Source organism: Lasiosphaeria miniovina, assembly GCF_030549165.1.
Source record: "Lasiosphaeria miniovina strain SMH2392-1A chromosome Unknown B0T26scaffold_1, whole genome shotgun sequence".
NCBI classification, from domain to species: domain Eukaryota; kingdom Fungi; phylum Ascomycota; class Sordariomycetes; order Sordariales; family Lasiosphaeriaceae; genus Lasiosphaeria; species Lasiosphaeria miniovina.
In genome coordinates, this window is record NW_026848220.1 from 1,827,881 (window position 1) to 1,845,428 (window position 17,548).

The 17,548-nt window shown below is 54.9% G+C and overlaps 3 protein-coding genes across 3 annotated transcripts; 1 reads left to right on the top strand and 2 right to left on the bottom strand.

Annotated features, from left to right (window-relative positions):
- Positions 1-1,283: 1,283 nt before the first annotated feature.
- Positions 1,284-2,522, bottom strand: B0T26DRAFT_736377 (uncharacterized protein; the record flags this gene model as incomplete). Its single annotated transcript, XM_060443318.1, has 6 exons — positions 1,284-1,298; positions 1,402-1,542; positions 1,611-1,934; positions 2,030-2,288; positions 2,368-2,409; positions 2,473-2,522. The coding sequence occupies 6 exons, from the start codon at positions 2,520-2,522 to the stop codon at positions 1,284-1,286; spliced, it is 831 nt and encodes a 276-aa protein (XP_060302319.1).
- Positions 2,523-9,708: 7,186 nt separating this feature from the next.
- B0T26DRAFT_684310 (putative cytosine deaminase) lies at positions 9,709-11,239 on the top strand. The gene is made up of 6 exons (XM_060440835.1): positions 9,709-9,976; positions 10,247-10,333; positions 10,422-10,476; positions 10,648-10,858; positions 10,992-11,054; positions 11,144-11,239. The coding sequence occupies exons 1-6, from the start codon at positions 9,878-9,880 to the stop codon at positions 11,148-11,150; spliced, it is 522 nt and encodes a 173-aa protein (XP_060302320.1). The 5' UTR covers positions 9,709-9,877; the 3' UTR covers positions 11,151-11,239.
- A 559-nt stretch (positions 11,240-11,798) lies between these two features.
- On the bottom strand, positions 11,799-17,548 carry B0T26DRAFT_634916 (uncharacterized protein; the record flags this gene model as incomplete). Its single annotated transcript, XM_060436672.1, has 4 exons — positions 11,799-13,646; positions 13,708-15,601; positions 15,902-16,385; positions 16,543-17,548. The coding sequence occupies 4 exons, from the start codon at positions 17,546-17,548 to the stop codon at positions 11,799-11,801; spliced, it is 5,232 nt and encodes a 1,743-aa protein (XP_060302321.1).

Genomic DNA, 17,548 nt, shown 5'->3' on the forward strand with positions numbered 1-17,548 from the left:
TGTGACAAAGATGGCAGTGCGGTTTACGTAGGGTTCCACCATACCGTACCGCACAAGGATCTTGATGTGCCTTTCGACGTCCTTGTCGGCTACCGCCTCGACGAGGAATGAGGTGCCGAGCCTCTGCACATCCAGGACGCCGAAGAGCAGCATCAGGCACGACGTCTCTGGGCGCTTCGCGGCGAGGTGGCTGAATAGCAGTTGCCATGCCCGCCGCACCCCGGCTTCTTCTTTTTCTTCTTTGGTGGCGCGGTGGTGGTGGTGGTGGTTCCCTGGAGCAGGCGGCTGCTGCTGCGACCGGACCGCGTCCAGGTAACGGCTCAGGGGCATCTTCTCGACCGTGTCGAGGTACGCGTAGGCCAGCGTTAGGGCGACGGGCGAGTGCCCTAGTTCCTTGGCTACGCGGGCCGCCGACTTTAGCTTGGCCTCGTCTTGTACGGCCGACGACCCTAGCAGGAGTTTGGCGGCATCCCTGTCGTTGATGGCGGGCACTTCGACGACATTGTCCTCCTTCTGTTGGGCCAGCCGATTTGCCACTGTCCTCGAGCGAGTCGTGGCCAAGACCCTGCCCATGTGGCACTTTGGGACGAAGTCCAGAAGCGACCTCCCTTTGTGGGGCCCGTCCGTAGCCGTCAGATCCGCGCCTTCGTTCAAGCCGTCCAGTACCATCAGCCAGTAGCCGCTAGACTCCCGTTTCAGGTGGTGGTGCACCGATTCGGCCACGCCGCCCTTCCCCGCGTCACTCAGGTGGGAGGCGCTGGCAATGAGCCTATATGACTGCTCGAACTGCTCTACGCTGGCGGCGTTGACCCAGTAGACCTTGGAGCTGGGGAAGTCGATGCCGAACTTGTGTGCGTATTTAATAGCAATGTGCGTCTTCCTACTCGTTTCGTATTAGTAGTCGTATCGAGAGGGCCCGTAGAGAGAGCTGATCCTCTAATCTAGGAGAGAGAATACACATACCCGATCCCGGGATCACCGCACAGCTCTACCATCTTCGTCTTGCCTAGTTTATCCGTAATCCGCTGCAACATCCCCCCGCGGCCTATAAAGTTAGGCTCTTCCTTAAAGAGAAGCATCGTCGACAGTGAATATGAGAGCTCTGAGGTTGACGTCTTCGAAGGGATATCTACACCTTTTAGTCAGAGGGAGAGAGAGAGAAGGAGAAAGAGAGAAGGAGAGAGAGAGAGGGACAGAGAGAGAGAAAGAGAGAGAGAAAGGGGGGGCACCCTGCGAATGAGGGACAGGAATCAGGAATGCGATGATCAAAGCCCGCCGCCCCTTTACTGATATGGGACCTGCGACTTATTGGAGAGAGAAGGTGTGTGTTACATGTGAAAGCAGCTTGGGAATTTGATTACCTATTCTTCGACCTCCTAGGATATCCTTAGACTTTTCTACCATATTCTTGATCTCATAGCTAACAGACTGGTAGTGGCAATCTTCGCTGTCTTCGAATTTGTTCATTTCGAAGTGTCCCAGAGACAATCCGGCCTTGGGGTGCCCGTTCAAAGTGCCTGACGATTCGTTGACAACAAACTCCTAAACGATTGCACAATTACCGTCAGCTACAGGCCAAGGCCATTTCCGTGCCGGGTGTTTTTACTCACCAAGTCGGTCTCGACACCGGCAATAGCCCCGAACTTGGTAAGTCTCTCTTCAAAGAAGCAGAAGACTACAGGCGGAGACGTGCGAGTGTTGATCTTGCGTGCAAAATCGTAGACGATGCCGACAAGCATATCATTATCCTCGGCTAGAGAGCTGCCTAGGTTGCTTTCTGTACGCATCTGTGCGAGGACGATCTCTGCATACATTTGTTTCAGGCTCTTGGCAGACGAGAATCCCTTGTAGGGAGTGCCGAGTGACAGGAAGCCCGTGATCGAGTCGTATATGAAAGGGTAGTCGGACGTGTGCATCATAGCAATCATGTACGCCTGTCGAGACGTGGTTAGAGCCGGTCCAAGTTGGCAAGCTCGGGAGATGCTTTGCTCATCTTTTGCGCTATAAGCCCGCCGAGGCAGTGTCCGACAAATATGATGGGCCGGGTTTGACACTCTCTCCTTTTCTCCACTAGCCCTGATAGTAGCTTCATGGCGAGATTTGGGATCGACCCTCTGGCCGGATTGTCCCCCATCTGCATCGAGTCATAGCTAAAGTTGAGAATGCGCACCTTTGGGCAAGCAGCCGGCAGCATGGTCTCGTCGGTGAGCCAGTTTGTATTCTTGCCCTCGCCTTCGAACGTCCAAGCGTCCGTCGGGTGCGCCCCAAATCCGTGGATGGCGACAACGCTGCCGATATATGCAAGTCAGCCGTCTGTCTAGAATCGCAAGACTCGTAGTCCGCGGGGTAGGTGATCAGGCTCCTTACTCGGCCAATATGTCGTCAGAATCTTTATACTCGACCAAGACCCTCACCCCGAGAAGTTGTCGCTTGATGATCTAGGGGGTCGGCTTCTCCGTCAGAGCATCCAACTTGGGCGGAAGCGGCGCGCCGTAATCGTCTGTTCTGGTCCGTGACGCCATGTTTGTTCTTGCCAGTTGCTTGCTGCACAAGCCGGTTGAGTTGATCAAAAGTCGGGCTCCAGAGAAGACGCCAACCAGTGCCCAAGGTAGATACAATAGGAGTTGGTTGCTATAGACATGGTAAATCTTGCCCGCTTTCTTCACTCAGGTACTTATGAGACTCTCTGCGCGCACCCACACCCATCTGTCAAAGAGCCAAGGAAACCCAAGGCTGGCAATGAAACACGGCTTCTCAACTAGTTTCCTCTTCAGCATAGCCTCCATGTCCTTTGAAAACGGGCCGAAGACTGTGCTCGCCGTTTGTGCGGATTAAACCCTTGGTGCTTTGCGAGTCATCTGCCACATTGAAGAGGTGTTTCGCGAGTCATCTGCCACATTGAGGAGGGTCTGCTACTCGCGTTCCCATCACCCGTTTGGTGAGATGAAGTAGAACTGGCGCGGTACTCTCAGTTGCAATACAAGTTGGTCGGGCACCATTATCCGCCCCCACCCTTTGGTGTGGTCCTTTTTTTCCCTGCCACATTTACGTGGACGGCCGTGAACCCTCTTTCTCTAGCCGTTAGAAAATCGCCCACGTGGTTTGGACTGATGGAATTGGACTTCGCCGTAAACTCGGCTGAGGGGGAAAATGTGGTGGTTTGGACTAGGTAGTCTGGAACTCTTTTCCTCATCCGTAGCCTTACCCGTACCCCTCATATGCCCACATCCAACAGACTCAACAATCTCAATGGGTGATATCGCAGGTTGCCTACGTGACATTAAGGCGAGGCTGTAAGTGAGCCCTCGACATCATGTGATTGTATTTTTCAGCGGCCTAGATGCAACCACGCCAGCTAACTAGCGTTCACCTTTGAAATCACAACACCCTCCTACGAGTCTTTGCCGGCGACATACAGACGAAGGCACTTAGTATTGCGGTTAGTTTGCCTAGACTACCTGATAGACTAGCGCGCAATTTTTGGGGTCCGGTTGAAGGAATAGTATATTGCGCATACATTTCCGCCAGGCTTTGTGCGGCTGAGTCTTCTCTTGTTGAGATTGAATACCTAGCCTGCGGGGACGGCTTCACCCCGTTTTTATCATCACACGTCCCTCTTAGCAATGACATGCCTAACGATATCGCCCTCCCCCCCCCCGGGTGTCGCCACCGTCACGGTTTCTTCGGGGTAGAAAACCTCAGCGTTAATACGGCGAAGGGATCCGGCTGCCCATGTCAAGTGTTCCTCTCGGCGACGCCTGCACCCTGCATCCGCAACGGGTTGCAATGAGGCTAAGACGAGGGATTTTTCTCCCACATACAGGGGCAATGTATAGGGAGGTGGGAAGCTGGGGACTCTATCTATAATCTATATGCTACGGGTGCTAAGATTCGGCGTCCACGTATACTTGGCGATTGGCTCGGCGTGGTACGAGTCCGGGGCCTCGGGCACCAAGCGACGCGGTGGGCGTAGGGGGCAGGAGTTCAAGGAGTCGACGACACGAGGTAGCGGCACCCACAGCCTTAGTACGGCGAGATAGGCTAGAAATGCGCAGATGGAATCTCCTCAACGGCTCAACGACTCCCACCTATAAATAGAGCTGTGGCAGCCGGGTTGGTAACTTACAAGATATTGCCCTCCTTTCACAGCTTCCGTCCGCTTCTTCGCTCAGGCCTACCTGTTTACCCTTTTCGTTTTTCAAACACCGAAGCAATACGCAACGCTCTACCAAGCTGGCCACCGTCGCTATGCCGAAACGCCAAAATCCTTTGCTTCCGTCGAAGAAGAAGCCGTCTGCTAGCCCCACGCCCATGCAGTACTTGGGCCCCGGGACGCAGCCGCAGCCAGGCTACGCGCCAGTGGCATCACCTAGCCGTAATCCACTCCTCACAGCGAAGACTCTGAGAGACCAGGCTAACAGATTTCCTCAACAGGTAGCTAAAAATTCTGGAACTGCCTGTTCGGATGTGCCCTCACCTTCCTGTTTATCGCTACCATCATCTTGGGCGGTGAGTCTTCCGGTCTTTTTTTTTCCTTGTAGCTGGTTGAAAATTACATGTCTCTGGCGCTTAATACACGAAGTAAGTAGTCTTTGCCATAGTGGGCTGTGTCTCGACAACCGCAGCTATCGACCAGCTTTACCTCGCCGAGTTCTATGAGACTACTACGATGGATGACGTTCATCTGCGAGCTGGGTATTTCGGTACGTTGCAGAAGCCCTGAAAGCAGAGAGCTCTGCATGTGATCGGCAGAGTTTGAATTTGTTTTTCATTGACCTTCTTGTTTAATAGGTGGTTGCCTCTCGGTTGCTAGCGCAGGCGGACGAGCTGGCCCGCAGGCGGACGCGGCGGCCGCGAGCAACAAGACCCACGCCATCAGTCCACAGACGCACTGCGTCATGAATATGCGTGATAAGGACATCGACGACCTTGGCGAGGAACTCTGGGAAGACCTACATCTTACGGCTGATGCCCCCGCGGTCGAGGGCATTTTCAACAGCGTGCTCCCCTTGGCCCGGCACGTGCAGGCCGATTTGTTCCCCTGGGGGCCTCCAGTGGCGTGTCATGGTTTGTTCGTCCTCGGCAGTTCCATGATGCTGACCTCCCTGGCGAGCTCATCGCACTCGCGGGTCTACAAGTCGGTATTGCTGGTAGCCGCGATTATTGACCTTTTCTCGCTGGTCATCAAGGAGACTATTAAGTTAGGTGGGGGAGTAAGCGAACGCCACTGATCCAGAACATTCTAGATAAGCGAGGAACACAACCAACCCTCTTATATAAAAAGCCCATAACTCAACCAATTCTTTTCCAATTCTCTTCATCTTCAATTCGTTTTATTCTTCTCTTGACAATGGTTTCATATACAGAAGAAGACCTCCGCAAGGCTTGCGAGGAAGCCGTCAGAACACATCGATTACGCAAAGTCGCGCGAAAATGGAACGTTCCACCCTCCACCCTTTATGGCCGTCTACATGGCTCCCTACCTCGAAATGTTGCTCATCAAGATAAGCAAAGGTTTACACAGACCCAAGAGGATCGTTTAGTCGAATGGATTCTTCTTCAACAAGATTTAGGATTGCCCCCTACACATGCACAGATCAGGGAGCTTGCACGCCGTATTCTAGCTGAAAGGGGGGACTCCTTACCACTTGGAAAGGGGTGGTGCCGTGCCTTTCTTAACCGTAATCGAATTTTGAAGACTCAGAGGGCCAAGAGGGTCGATTCGGTCCGCGTCAACTGCGCTACAGAGTCAACAATTCGACCTTGGTTCAACCATTTCCAAACACCAGCTATCAAGGCGATTAAGCCAGAGAATCGCTGGAACAAGGACGAATCTGGTATTATGGAAGGCAGAGGAACCAACGGCCTTGTCATTGGAAGCCGTGCCTTTAAGGCGCTTCAAAAAAACAGCCTGGAACCCGCACTTGGACCACTTTTGTCGAATGCATCTCAGCAGCTGGCCGTTGCCTTCCTCCTTTGGTCATTTTTAAGGGGAAAAGCGTTCAACAACAATGGTTTCCTTTGGATATGAAGCCATTTCAGGATTGGTTCTTTACAGCAACTGAGAAAGGATGGACTACCGATGAGACAAGCCTCAAATGGTTAAAAAATGTGTTCATTCCTCTCACCAAGCCAGCAAACTCCTCTGAGAAACGACTCCTTATTATTGATGGCCATGGCAGCCACACAACTGCCGATTATATGTGGGAGGCATTCAAAAACAATATTCACATTATTTATCTGCCTCCCCATACTTCCCATGTCCTCCAACCCCTAGATTTGGCCATATTTGGCCCCCTAAAACGACTTTATCGCAGACGGCTTGAGGACCTTCTTGCTAACGCCTTTGACGACTCTTCTGTAGCCGGAAAACGTGCGTTTCTGGAATGCTACCAGATTTCACGCACAGAGGCAATTACTAAGAGTAATGCTAAGTCAGGATGGAAGGCATCAGGCCTTTGGCCCTTGAATGTCAACAAACCGCTAAGAAGCCCACTCCTCCTCAAGAATTCTAATACTTCACGCCCCTTAAGAACTACTATAGTTACCCCAGAGGTTCGCACACTCCGTATGCCAATCCTGGAGGATTATGGAGACGATCGGGTGCAGTGGAGGACTCCTAGAAAGGCACGTGATTACGTTGAGCAGGCAAAGAAGTTCGCACGCATCATCAAAGCAATGCCAGCGGATAAGCTCTTCCTCAGAAAGATTGGTAAGGCTTTGGATGAACAGGCCTTTGAACTGGCTATTAGGAAGCGAAAGATTGAAGGTCTAGAACACACTCTCGAATCAATAAGAGCCAGAAAGAAGAAGAAGGTTGAAGAAGATCCAAATACCACCTTTGCGAATATTCAGACTATTCGTGAGGCCCAGAGAGCTGTAGGGCGTGCAGCAGAGGTTTTAGAAGATGCGGAAGAAGCGGATGATTCAGAGGATATCAAAGATTGTATTGAAGTTTTGTAAATAAAAAGATCACCCTTTCTTTTGTTGGAGGGTTAGTTGGGACTCCTGCTTATACAGAATGTTCTAAATCAGTAGTGTTCGCTTACCCCCCCACCTAACTTAGCGACGAAAACGTCCGGTCAAGAGATCGAATAACTGGCCCAAATCGCTGGTATTACTAAGCAGCTTGCGACCAATTGGCACCGCATCCTGTGGTGAGACGCGCAGGTGGCGTAGCACCAACTTACTTCGACCTCTCCTTTCGTTTTGGATATATTCTCTTTTAAGTCAGGTGGTCTGCTTATGGAACACCCCTGGATTTGGAACAAGGTTTGTCATCAAGGACTTGCCGCTCGCCACCCAACTCACCTATTTCAATCGCTTGCAACTCGACCAATTCTGCTTCAATACTTATCTTCTTTTCTCCATTCAATTGAGAAATGAAAGATAAAGCGATATACTCAGTTGGATTTGCAGAATGCGCTGGCAGAGTATGCAGAAACCGGCTTACTCCGTAGCTCTGCTGAAAATCACGGCATCCCCCCTACTACTCTCTTTAATCGGGTTCGTGGTTCCGAGCCAGCCTCCAAGGCCCAAATTCTTAATCAAAAGCTTTCTCCAGCTATGGAAGAACGCTTAACCGAATGGATTCTATTCCAAGGGTCGCTCGGTCACCCTCCAACCCACGCCCAAATTCGGAAACTAGCTAGAAGAATGCTCGAAGATAACGAGACCCTCGGAAAACGCTGGACTAGCCGGCTTTTGGCTAGAAATCCATCTATTTCTACAATTAGGCCTCGGAGAATCCATGCAAACCGTGCTGATCGAGCCTGTGAGGCCGTTATCCGGCCTTGGTTTGACTATTTGAAGCCTCCAGGCGTGGAGGCTGTTCCAGCCAAGCATAGGTATAATATGGATGAAACTGGCATTGCTTCTGGCATTGGAGATAACGGCCTGGTTGTTGGATCTAAGGAAAGAAAGAAATTCCAGAAAAAGAAGAAAGGAGACCGAATTTGGACCTCGATTATCGAATGTATTTCCGCTGACGGCCGGTATTTGAACCCAGTCGTCATTTTCAAAGGTAGAAGCCTTCAACAACAATGGTATCCACGCGATTTACAGCCATTTAAGGGCTGGAAGTGGAAACCCACTGAAAACGGCTGGTCTGACGATGATACTGCCGTCGCATGGCTCCGCAATATCTTTCTTCCAGAGACTCGGCCAGCTACCCCCTCGGAGAAGCGCCTCCTTATTTTAGATGGCCACGGTAGTCATACCACCGAAGAATTCATGTGGCTAGCCTTTTCTAATAACGTACAATTGTTATTTCTACCAGCCCACACCTCCCACGTTCTCCAGCCCCTGGATTTATCGGTTTTCGGCCCTCTAAAAGCCCGGTACAGAGCCAAGCATAACGAGGTTGTTTCCGGCTTCGACGAAGGCACTGTTGCTGAAAAGAGGGCCTTCCTAGAATGCTACCGGCAAGCCAGGGTCTATGGAATGACTGAATCTAATATCAAAGCCGGCTGGAAAGCTACAGGCCTCTGGCCGGTCAGCCTCAGGAAGTCCCTAAGCAACGGCCTTGTTATTAAGAATTCTAACGGCGACGTTGGTCAACTGACCTCTACGGTTTCTATAGACCTTCAAGAGGTCCATAACCCCATTCTAAATAAGAATTCGGAGGGCCGGCCTATATGGTTTACCCCTAAAAAGCCGAAGGATTTCCGTATTCAGGGGCAGGTTTTTCTAGCCGGCCAGAAACGGACTGCCAACGACCGACTTTTCATACGCAAGGCCGCAAAAGCCTTCGATTACGTGGTTTTCCAACTAGCCAATACGGCGCATCAATTGGAGGCTGCAGAAAAAAGCCTAGAACGCACAAGAGGCCGAAAGAGAAGGAAGGTCCAAGTCGACCCTAATACGCAGTTCGCTGGAATTGAGGAGGTTCGTGCCTCACAGAGAGAGGCTGGCAGAGAGGACCTTAGTTATTCTGAAAGAGAAGAATCAGGAGAATCCGATACTGAAGACTTCATCATTGTAGCTAATTAATTGACAAAGTTGTTGGCAATTGAAGTTTGTGGTGTTGTGCGGGGTCCGATTCAGGGGCTGTTCCATAGGCAGGGGTGTTCCAAAAGTCCCCCACCCGACTTACTAGCGGCTATGCTATGATCAGCGGGGGTTAGCAAAGATTCCGTGATGACGCAGCATCTTCCCACCTCGCTCAATACTATGCGACCCTGAAGTACGTTGTAGACGAGGGGCGAGTATATACAGGAGGCAGTGGACGAGACGGTCGGCTAGAGTGGCCTGGGCCCTCTTCCAAGACGGCCGAAATGTCATCTATCGTCAGTTGAGGAAACCTGATTCGCAGAGGCGATGGAATCCTCAACTGGACGTCCAGGATGCATGCGCGGGCGAAGTGACGCAAGGCTTGCGAAGGCTAGAGTTGAGCGGGCATCGAGATGAAATGGCAGGTATCGTGAGAGATTAGAACGGTAAGCACAAAGGGGTGGGTTCCGGATGGTGGCGAGAACAGACGAAAGCGGCGGCGCGATGTGACGAGGGCGTATGAGAGAGAACAAGGACGAATGGAGACATAGCCGAAATGAAGGATCACAAGTGCGGCCGCCGCGTTGCATGCTGGTGCAATTACGAAGAATATGAGGAAAAGGGCAAAGGTCTAGAATGTAAGAAAGAGACGACGGGGAGGAGCGGTTCTCATTTATGTCTAGAACTAGTCGCAAGGACGCAAAGTCGCGTGGGGCGATGGAATTGCCGCGCTAAACTAAATGAGGAGAGGTGGCGTGTAGCACCGTGTTCGCGAATACCAAGGTACACCGTAATGGATAACTCCGCACCACTTCTCCGCGGCTTATCTCGGCCGTGATTATTATTCCACATCAGGGCGACATCAAATCGTCAATTTATAGCCTGGATGGAGCTAACCGCCACTCCAGCAACCGTCGACGATGCCGCCGGCATGGCCATCGCATTTGCCGAAGCGCAGGCGTCGTACCAGGAGGGCGGAATCCCGGTATGTGTTATGCGTCTGGGCCATACGCGCGTGTGCGTTTCTTGCGTCGTTGGTCGTCTTGTTTCATCCAGGTCCTCCCGACTCTCGTTTCCAGTCATGCCTTCCCTTCCTTCTTTGTTGGTCGGCCTGTGCATTCCGAACTAGTTGTTTGCAAGCAATGCAAGTCCACTGTGGCTCTATAGTAAAAGTGCAAAAGAAATGAAAGGAAAATAACTAAGACTTGATATCCAATGACTGACCCAACTGCGCCTCGCCTCTCCGGCTGCCTAGATAGGAGCCGCTCTCGTCGCCTACGACGGCAAGCTTCTCGGGCGAGGACACAACATGCGTGTGCAGCTGGGTTCGGCCATCCACCATGTGATTCTTGCCCCTGTTTGCTTGGGATATCAGACGAAACTTCTTCATGCCTCCTGCACGGCTGATACTCATCCTACCCGTCTACTAGGGCGAGACCTCGGCACTGTTTAACTCAGGCCGCTTGCTGGCGCGCGCTTACAAAGGTCTGCCTTCTAAGTTCCTTCTCCCCTCTACCACTCCAAGAGGGAACAAACAGACAGATAGACAAGCAACACATAAACATGAAAACACAACACATAGAAACAAGACTCCCATCACTAACAAACAGCCCCAACAACCCCCCCTCTGGGCTGGGCTGGGCTGGGCTGAGACAGGCAGCACCATGTTCACGACGCTATCGCCGTGCGACATGTGCACGGGGGCGTGCCTGCTGTACGGCATCGCGCGGGTGGTGATCGGGGAGAACCGCGCGTTCCTGGGCGGCGAGGCGTACCTGCGGCAGCGCGGGGTCGAGGTGGTGGTGCTGGACGATGCTGCGTGCGTCGAGCTCATGGAGCGGTTTATCAGGGAGAAGCCTGAGCTGTGGTGAGTGCCTTCCTCTCTTTTTTTGTTTTGTTTTTTCTCTTGACCTACCTAAATGTAACCCCTTGAAATTGGTAAATATCACGTCACATTTGCTCACTCATAACGCGCATGCACGCACGCGCAATCGGCAAAGGAACGAAGACATTGGCGTCGAAGAGCGCGTCTACTCCAAGGAAGCAAAAGCCCCAGAGCAGCAGTAAGTAAGCAGCTAGTTCCAAGCTCAGGAAAAACATTAGCGGGAACTGCTGTCAAGCCTCAGCTAAATGGACATCGTGCCTTGGATAGTTCGTAAACAATACACACAAGGAGACAAGGGATAGTCAGACAGACAGGCACTCCGTAGTTTTATTAGACGTTTGCGTCAACTAGCCAGATAGCTACACTACGCTGTTTGCATGCATGTATGCCCTTTGGATCTCTTCCAAGATCGAGCGCTCTGAGCGACTGCCAGAGCAATATGTCCGCTCCATCCACCAGTCCAGTCCCAGTCCTAGTCCCAGTCCTAGTCCTAGTCCTAGTCCTAGTCCCAGTCCCAGTCCTAGTCCCAGTCCCAGTCCTAGTCCCAGTCCCAGTCCCAGTCCCAAATAAAACCGTTTCCTGAACTCCTCCCTCATGGAAAAAGAGAAAAAGAAAAAGAAAAAGAATTGACTCCATGCTGCTCCCCCTTTTTTTACTCCTTGTTCCCAACCCCCCCATCACCTCCGTCAACCACCACTCAGCTGACAGGGTGAACGGGAAAGGTGAAACAAAAAAAATCTAATGTTGTGCAGGAAAAAAGTACAGTTGTTTTATTTTACATTGGCTGGCCGGTGAAATTGCACAGCATGACCATGGTACGCCTCCAGACCATCGCCAATCAGCCCCTGTGGACGGCTCTTTTGACGTGTCCCGGGCCCAGTCGGGTTTGGAGCCAACATCCTCGGTTGTGCCCCTTTGTTCACTAAGAAAGGAGATTGCGAAGCGATGGGCTCGCGCTGGCCCCGCTGGCCGGCCTATTATCCCGTGGCGGAGGATTGCTTGGCTCTCGGCTCAACGGGATACTCTCACGGGGGAGCGGGGGGCTGCTATGGTGGGGAGGCGGAGGCCCATGGTTGTTCCACTGGCGGAGGTGGTAGAGAGACTGTTGCGCTTCTGGAGCAATCGGCCCCGGGACAACAGGCGGTATCTGGCTCATCGGCATATGATGGTGCCGCAGCTCAGCTGAACCAAGACTGTGGTGAGATGGAATATAAGGTCCGCCGTTCTGGGGCGACGGCGGTGGTGGGCCGGCAACCCGTCGTGGGGATGGCGGCATTCCGTTCACAAAAGGCTGGGCCATTTGCCCGTTCTGAGTAGGAGGGGGGTGCGGCGGCGGTCCGTGACCAATAGCTGGCATGGTTTGCGGTCGGAGGTGGTTAGGGGGGGCCAACGGATGCATTGGCGAGTGTGGAGGAGGTGGTCCGCCGTTGACTTCATGGACCGGAGCAGGCCCGTGGCCGGTCGGGGTTCGGTGCCAATCTGTAAATGTCCGGGAGCCTGTAGCATATGGGTGAGTCGGCACAGGCGGTCCTCGTGGCACGACAGTCTGCGGCAAGGGGGGCGGGGCCACGTGCGGAGCCTGGACTCCGGGCGGCAAGCCTGATACCCCGGGATGAGGCGGGACAGGTACAATGGGTGCACCTGGTAGTTGGCCGGGCGGTGTCCACATTATTGACCTAGGTCGTTGCTCGGCGCCAGCCGGCGATCGGAGACTGGGGATCCTCGGGGATGTTGACCGAACGGGCTCCGGAGGAGGTGTCGGTTCCCGCGGAGCGTGTGGGTTGGGTTTCCGTCCTGCTTTCTTGCACTTGTGGCACTGGAAACTTCGCTGCTCGACAAACTTCTGTGCCTCGGTCCCGAGATTCCCATAGTAGCCGTTGGTGAGCTCTCGCTCCTGTGCTTGGTCGATAGCATGCCACTTGGGGCTGACGTCGGAGCCACACGTCAGGCAGATTTTGCCGTCGGGCTGCAGGGCACTTGGGGACGGTTCCCTAAACCCTCCGTTAACCATGTTGGTGTTGGACGACCGCCGGTTCTGCTGGCTCGCCGGAGCCGCTCCTGACGATGTCGACATCCTCGAGGAAGCAAGCGTGATCTGGTTTGCCTTTCTCGCACAGCCCGTCAAGGTCAGGTCGGCCTGTTTGAAGTTCTGCGCATAGAGCTGGAGAGCGTTCATGCCGCTCTCGTCCACTACCTCGTGCATGTGATGGACAACCGTCTTGGTCGGTGCGTGATCCTTGCACCAAATAGCGGCTGACATGGTACCCGTATCCCCATTAATGGACACGATATTGTGCTGATCGCGGCGGGAGCCCTTGACGGGAGTGATATCAAAGCCGAGGACGTAGCCGGCCTGGTGAGCGCACTCGACATGGATCGGGGTGCGGCACTGATAGCAGTGGACGCACGCCCCGCCGTCTTTCTTGCACACCTTGCACATTTCGGCATATCTGGCGCGCGGAATCGAGGGGATGCCTTCGCTTGGTCCGAGGGCCTTGGTATTGCCAAATTTGACCTCGGGCGTCCAGACGGCGCAAGTGACGTGAACCCAGTTGTTGTCGGCGGTTCGCTTTAGAGGCTCCCTTGGGTTGACGGGACGGTTCATCTCCTCCTGCTTCTTGCGGTAGTAGTCAGCTGCCTTTTGCGCGTTATCGCGCTCGATCCGGTCGCGCTCGCGCTCCTTTTCCGTCTTTTTCTTATGCGACACCTTAGGCGGCTCGACAAAGTCATGCTCGGTGAACTCTACAGGACAGAGAACACATTTGTAATGCTGTATTCGAGTTAGTAAAACCACGCACAAATACCTGTGCCAACAGACTGGGAAAACTTACTATTGATACCTGGGGACTCTTGTCATTGAGACACATGTCACAGGTCCATTTCCCGGGGGCGCGATTCTCCATGATGCCGTAGCAGCTCCTATGTACAGCCAACCGGCACTCCTTACAGGACAGATGCTGATCACCAAGTGGTTCTAGCTCGTGGCATATGGCGCAGGGGAGAGTGCGCGGCTTCGGAACCATGAGAATGGGGGGTAGCGGAGCAGCAACCGGCGCCGGCGGCGGAGGCGGCGCTGGTTGCTGCTTTGGCTGCTTCTCGGCCGCCTTCTCCTTCTTCTTGGAATGGGGGGCGCCGCTTACGCTGCCCGATTCCGAGGCCGTCAGGTCGGGATCCTTGTCTGGCAGACCCTTTAGTTTCTTGCGCGGCGGCTCTTGGGTCGCCTGCGCCTGTAGAGAACTGGCCGGGCTTGCCGCAACGACTGGGTCGGGGGTCAGGTAGCGGGTGTTGTTCATCATCTCGTCCGCCGCCACGAGCTCCTTGTACAGCTCCTCGTCCACCTTGCGTCGCCACCCGCGCCCGCCAGTCTGGGCGACCTTCTTGGCGACTTCTTCGATGTCTTCCCACTGGATGGCGTAGCGTCGCCACAACTCGGCGCACCGCCGGCAAAGCGCGGGGATATACTGACCGCCCTTGTCCTTGTTGGAATTGCGGCCTGCGCTCTCGGCCACCACAGTCACTGAAGCATTGGGGGCCCGCCGCCACTGGCGCGATGCCTTGGTGCTGCAAAACTTGCAGATGAACTCCTTCTTCTTGTCGCGCGCCTTGTCCGTGTCGAAGGCCGAGTCGTCATGGTCGTCTGCGACATCGTCGGCAATCTTGTTGGCAGCTGCCTCGGCCTTCTTGGCATCTTTCTTGCCCTTCCGGCCGGGGTAGTTGCCCCAAATCACCTTGCCTCGCTCCGTCTTCTTCCAGGTGTAGTAATAGCGGGTCACGGTGGCCGGAGTCAGCGTTTTGACGTGCTTCATGACGCTGTGCAGCTCCGAGCCAAACTTGGCGACTCCTTCTTCGAATTTCTTCTGTTCGGCTGGCGTGAGCTCCGGCTCCTTGAAGACAGACCGGGGGGTCGAGTCCATCTCCTTCAAGGCCTTTTCGGGGTCAAACAGGTTGTTGTAGAGCACGTCCCTGGCGACGTCCTCGAGGTTGGTAGAGCGTGGGGGTAGCTTGAGGGATGTGACCTTCTTCCTGGCCTTGTTCATGTACTCGTCCATGGCGTCACTCGACATGCTGACGCCGCAGCGTTCGGGAGGCTTAAACAGCTCCGTGACGGTGCTGTCCCCGCCTCTCTCAACCCATCCGGGGGGCTCGTCCTGGACGTACTTGGGGCGCTTCTCGCGCTTGATGCGCTCGGCCTCAAGAGCGGCTTGCTGCTCCTTATTGAGCTTGCCGTCCTTGCGGCCCGACTTCTTGATCTCCAGCGGCTTGACGTACTGCACGGGGCGGCCGGGCCAGGGCAGCACGACGGCCTGGTGGCGGGGGCCGAGACGGGTGCTGGCACGCGGGAAGATGCGATCGTCGTAGTCGAGGGCATCCTCGACCTTGCAGTGGATGCCGAGGTAGCGGTAGGGCCACAGGCTGGCATGGTAGATCTGCTCAGCCGTGGCGGGCTGGTGGGCGTCGTCGTCGGCGGGGCTGGTGCGGCTGGTGCGGCCCGTGTCGAGGCCGGCGCCGTCGTCCTCTTCGTCGTCGGGATACTCGTCGTCGTCGGCGTCGTGGTTGTTGGGGTCCACGTTGGGCGTGTTACGGGCCTCGAGCTTCCGCTCCTGGGCGCGGCTGCATGCGGCACACGACCATGCAAAGCCGCGCGACGGCTTTTTGAGCAGGGGTGGCTTGACGCAGTTCATGTGGTACGTGTGTTCGCACACGGCGCAATCGACCGAATCGTTGCTGTCCAATGTGTCAGCGCTTAACTCCACATTTGGGGGGGAGCCCCTTGCCCTGGGCTCCCCAACGGGACCTGGCCTGGGGCAGGGAATAGGACATGCAGCCAGGGCCAGCCAATCTCATAACACAGAAAAAAACATCTGCCCCAAAACAGCCAGCCCGACCGACCAGGTAGACTCTGGCTCACGGCAAACGCAAAAGCCAGACCCAGCCTAGAGAGCCCGCACACCCACTCACACACACACGACCCCTCGTCGACGCACGCACACAGACACAGACACACACACTCGCACATATACATACCTCGCGCAGTAGCCGGTGCATCGCTTGCACGTCTTGACGGCACTCGTCAGCTCCTTGCCCCGGCCTTGCTCCACCAAAATATAGCGCCATCGCTCGTCGAGCACCCGCTTGACGTGTTCGGGCACGTTAATGATCTGGGCCGTCGGGATCACCTCATAGTTTTTCTGGATGTAGCGGTCATATAGCTTCTCGTACCAAAAACAGTCGGGCGCCTTCTTGTAGTCGGTCAGGTTGGAAATCTCTGCCTTGTGCCGGATCTGACACTTGCCGCGCAGTGCCGTCAGCGGGCTAATGTCCGAGTGCATCGTGGCGAAAACCATGCGCGTGTCTTGCACCTTGCGGCCGATGTCCTTGGGCCGGTAGTACCAATTGACCCGCAGCGCATCAATGGCCAGCGAGTTGTCGTTCTTGACGTGCAAGAATTCCATGATGCGCGCCAGATAGTACGGCTCTCCCGGCGGCTCGCACACCAGGTAAACGTGGTCTGCACCGTCCCGAGTCAGCAGCGAATTCTCTCCGGGAATAACGTCACCTAGGCCACCTGGTAGTCGCACTAGGCGGACCACTGCCTAGGTAGACATGGGCGAGGGCGACTGGGTAGACTAGACTAGACTAGGTAGATTGGGAAGATCAAAACTTACCGTTCACTTCCAGCACAGTGCCGTCGTCGGCCACCATTCTCCCATTCTTGGGTCTCGACTTGCAGTTATCAAACGTGAGCAGGTTGGTCTCCGAGTACCCGCCCCCACTGCGCGTGCCATTTGCGCCATGCGACGAGTTCGCCACAATCCGTTTGGACACGGCCGACGAGTGCGCATGGGAAACCGACGGCGCCTGGCTGCTGCTGGTGGTGGCGGACGCCTGTATTTGCTCTGCCTTGCGCTTCTTTGACCTTGCCGAGCCATTTGGTGTGCTGCTGGCTCCGGTGCCCGTTGTCGACGCTGCTGGCGACGGGTGGTGGCTGTGATTTTGATGCTCCTTCTCCTTGGAGCTGTGCTGGTGGGATGCGTGATGCCTGCTGCTGTCATCTGAGGAGGGCAGAGGCTTCCGACCCGATCCATTGCCAGAGCGCTGAGCAGGCTGGGCGGCTGCTGCTACCGTCGTCGCGGGCGCGGGCGCGGGCGACACTGCCTTTGTTGCCGCTGATGTTGCCGATACGGCGGCGGTGGTGATGGCAGTAGCGGTGGCAGTGGCACCAGCCGATGATGATGCATTGGAGGACGCGGCATGTCTTGGGTTGGCGGTGAGCCCTCGCTCGGGATACATCTCAAAAAGCTCCATGTCGATATCCTTGTCCTCAGCATAGTTGATGCGCGATCCGCCATTGCGCTTCCGTGAGCGCGTGCCATAAGGCGAGGCGGTCCCGCCCGAGGCATCCTCGGATGAGGCGGCGTGGGAGCCCGCCGACGCCGACTTGTCCATGGGTTGTGGAGATTCGTGGGTGGTTGAAGAGGAAACAGAAATAGGATTGGGATCTGACATTCTGGGCAGGATGGTAGATATGGACCCCGAGGCAGAGGCAGAGCCAGAAGCGGCCGAGTGCCTGGTTGAGCTTGGCCCTCCTGCGCCGTCCTTGGCAGACGAGGTGCGACTGGGTGGGTTCGAGCGGTCCTCGGGGTGGCTCACATTTTGGGTTTTCTGGGCCAT

Coding starts and splice junctions, on each gene's coding strand:
- B0T26DRAFT_684310 (XM_060440835.1), top strand. CDS start 9,878: ATGGAGCTAACCGCCACTCCAGCAACCGTCGACGATGCCGCCGGCATG. Junction 10,334..10,421: donor TGGGTTCGGCCATCCACCAT/GTGATTCTTGCC, acceptor CCCGTCTACTAG/GGCGAGACCTCGGCACTGTT. Junction 10,859..10,991: donor AGGGAGAAGCCTGAGCTGTG/GTGAGTGCCTTC, acceptor CAATCGGCAAAG/GAACGAAGACATTGGCGTCG.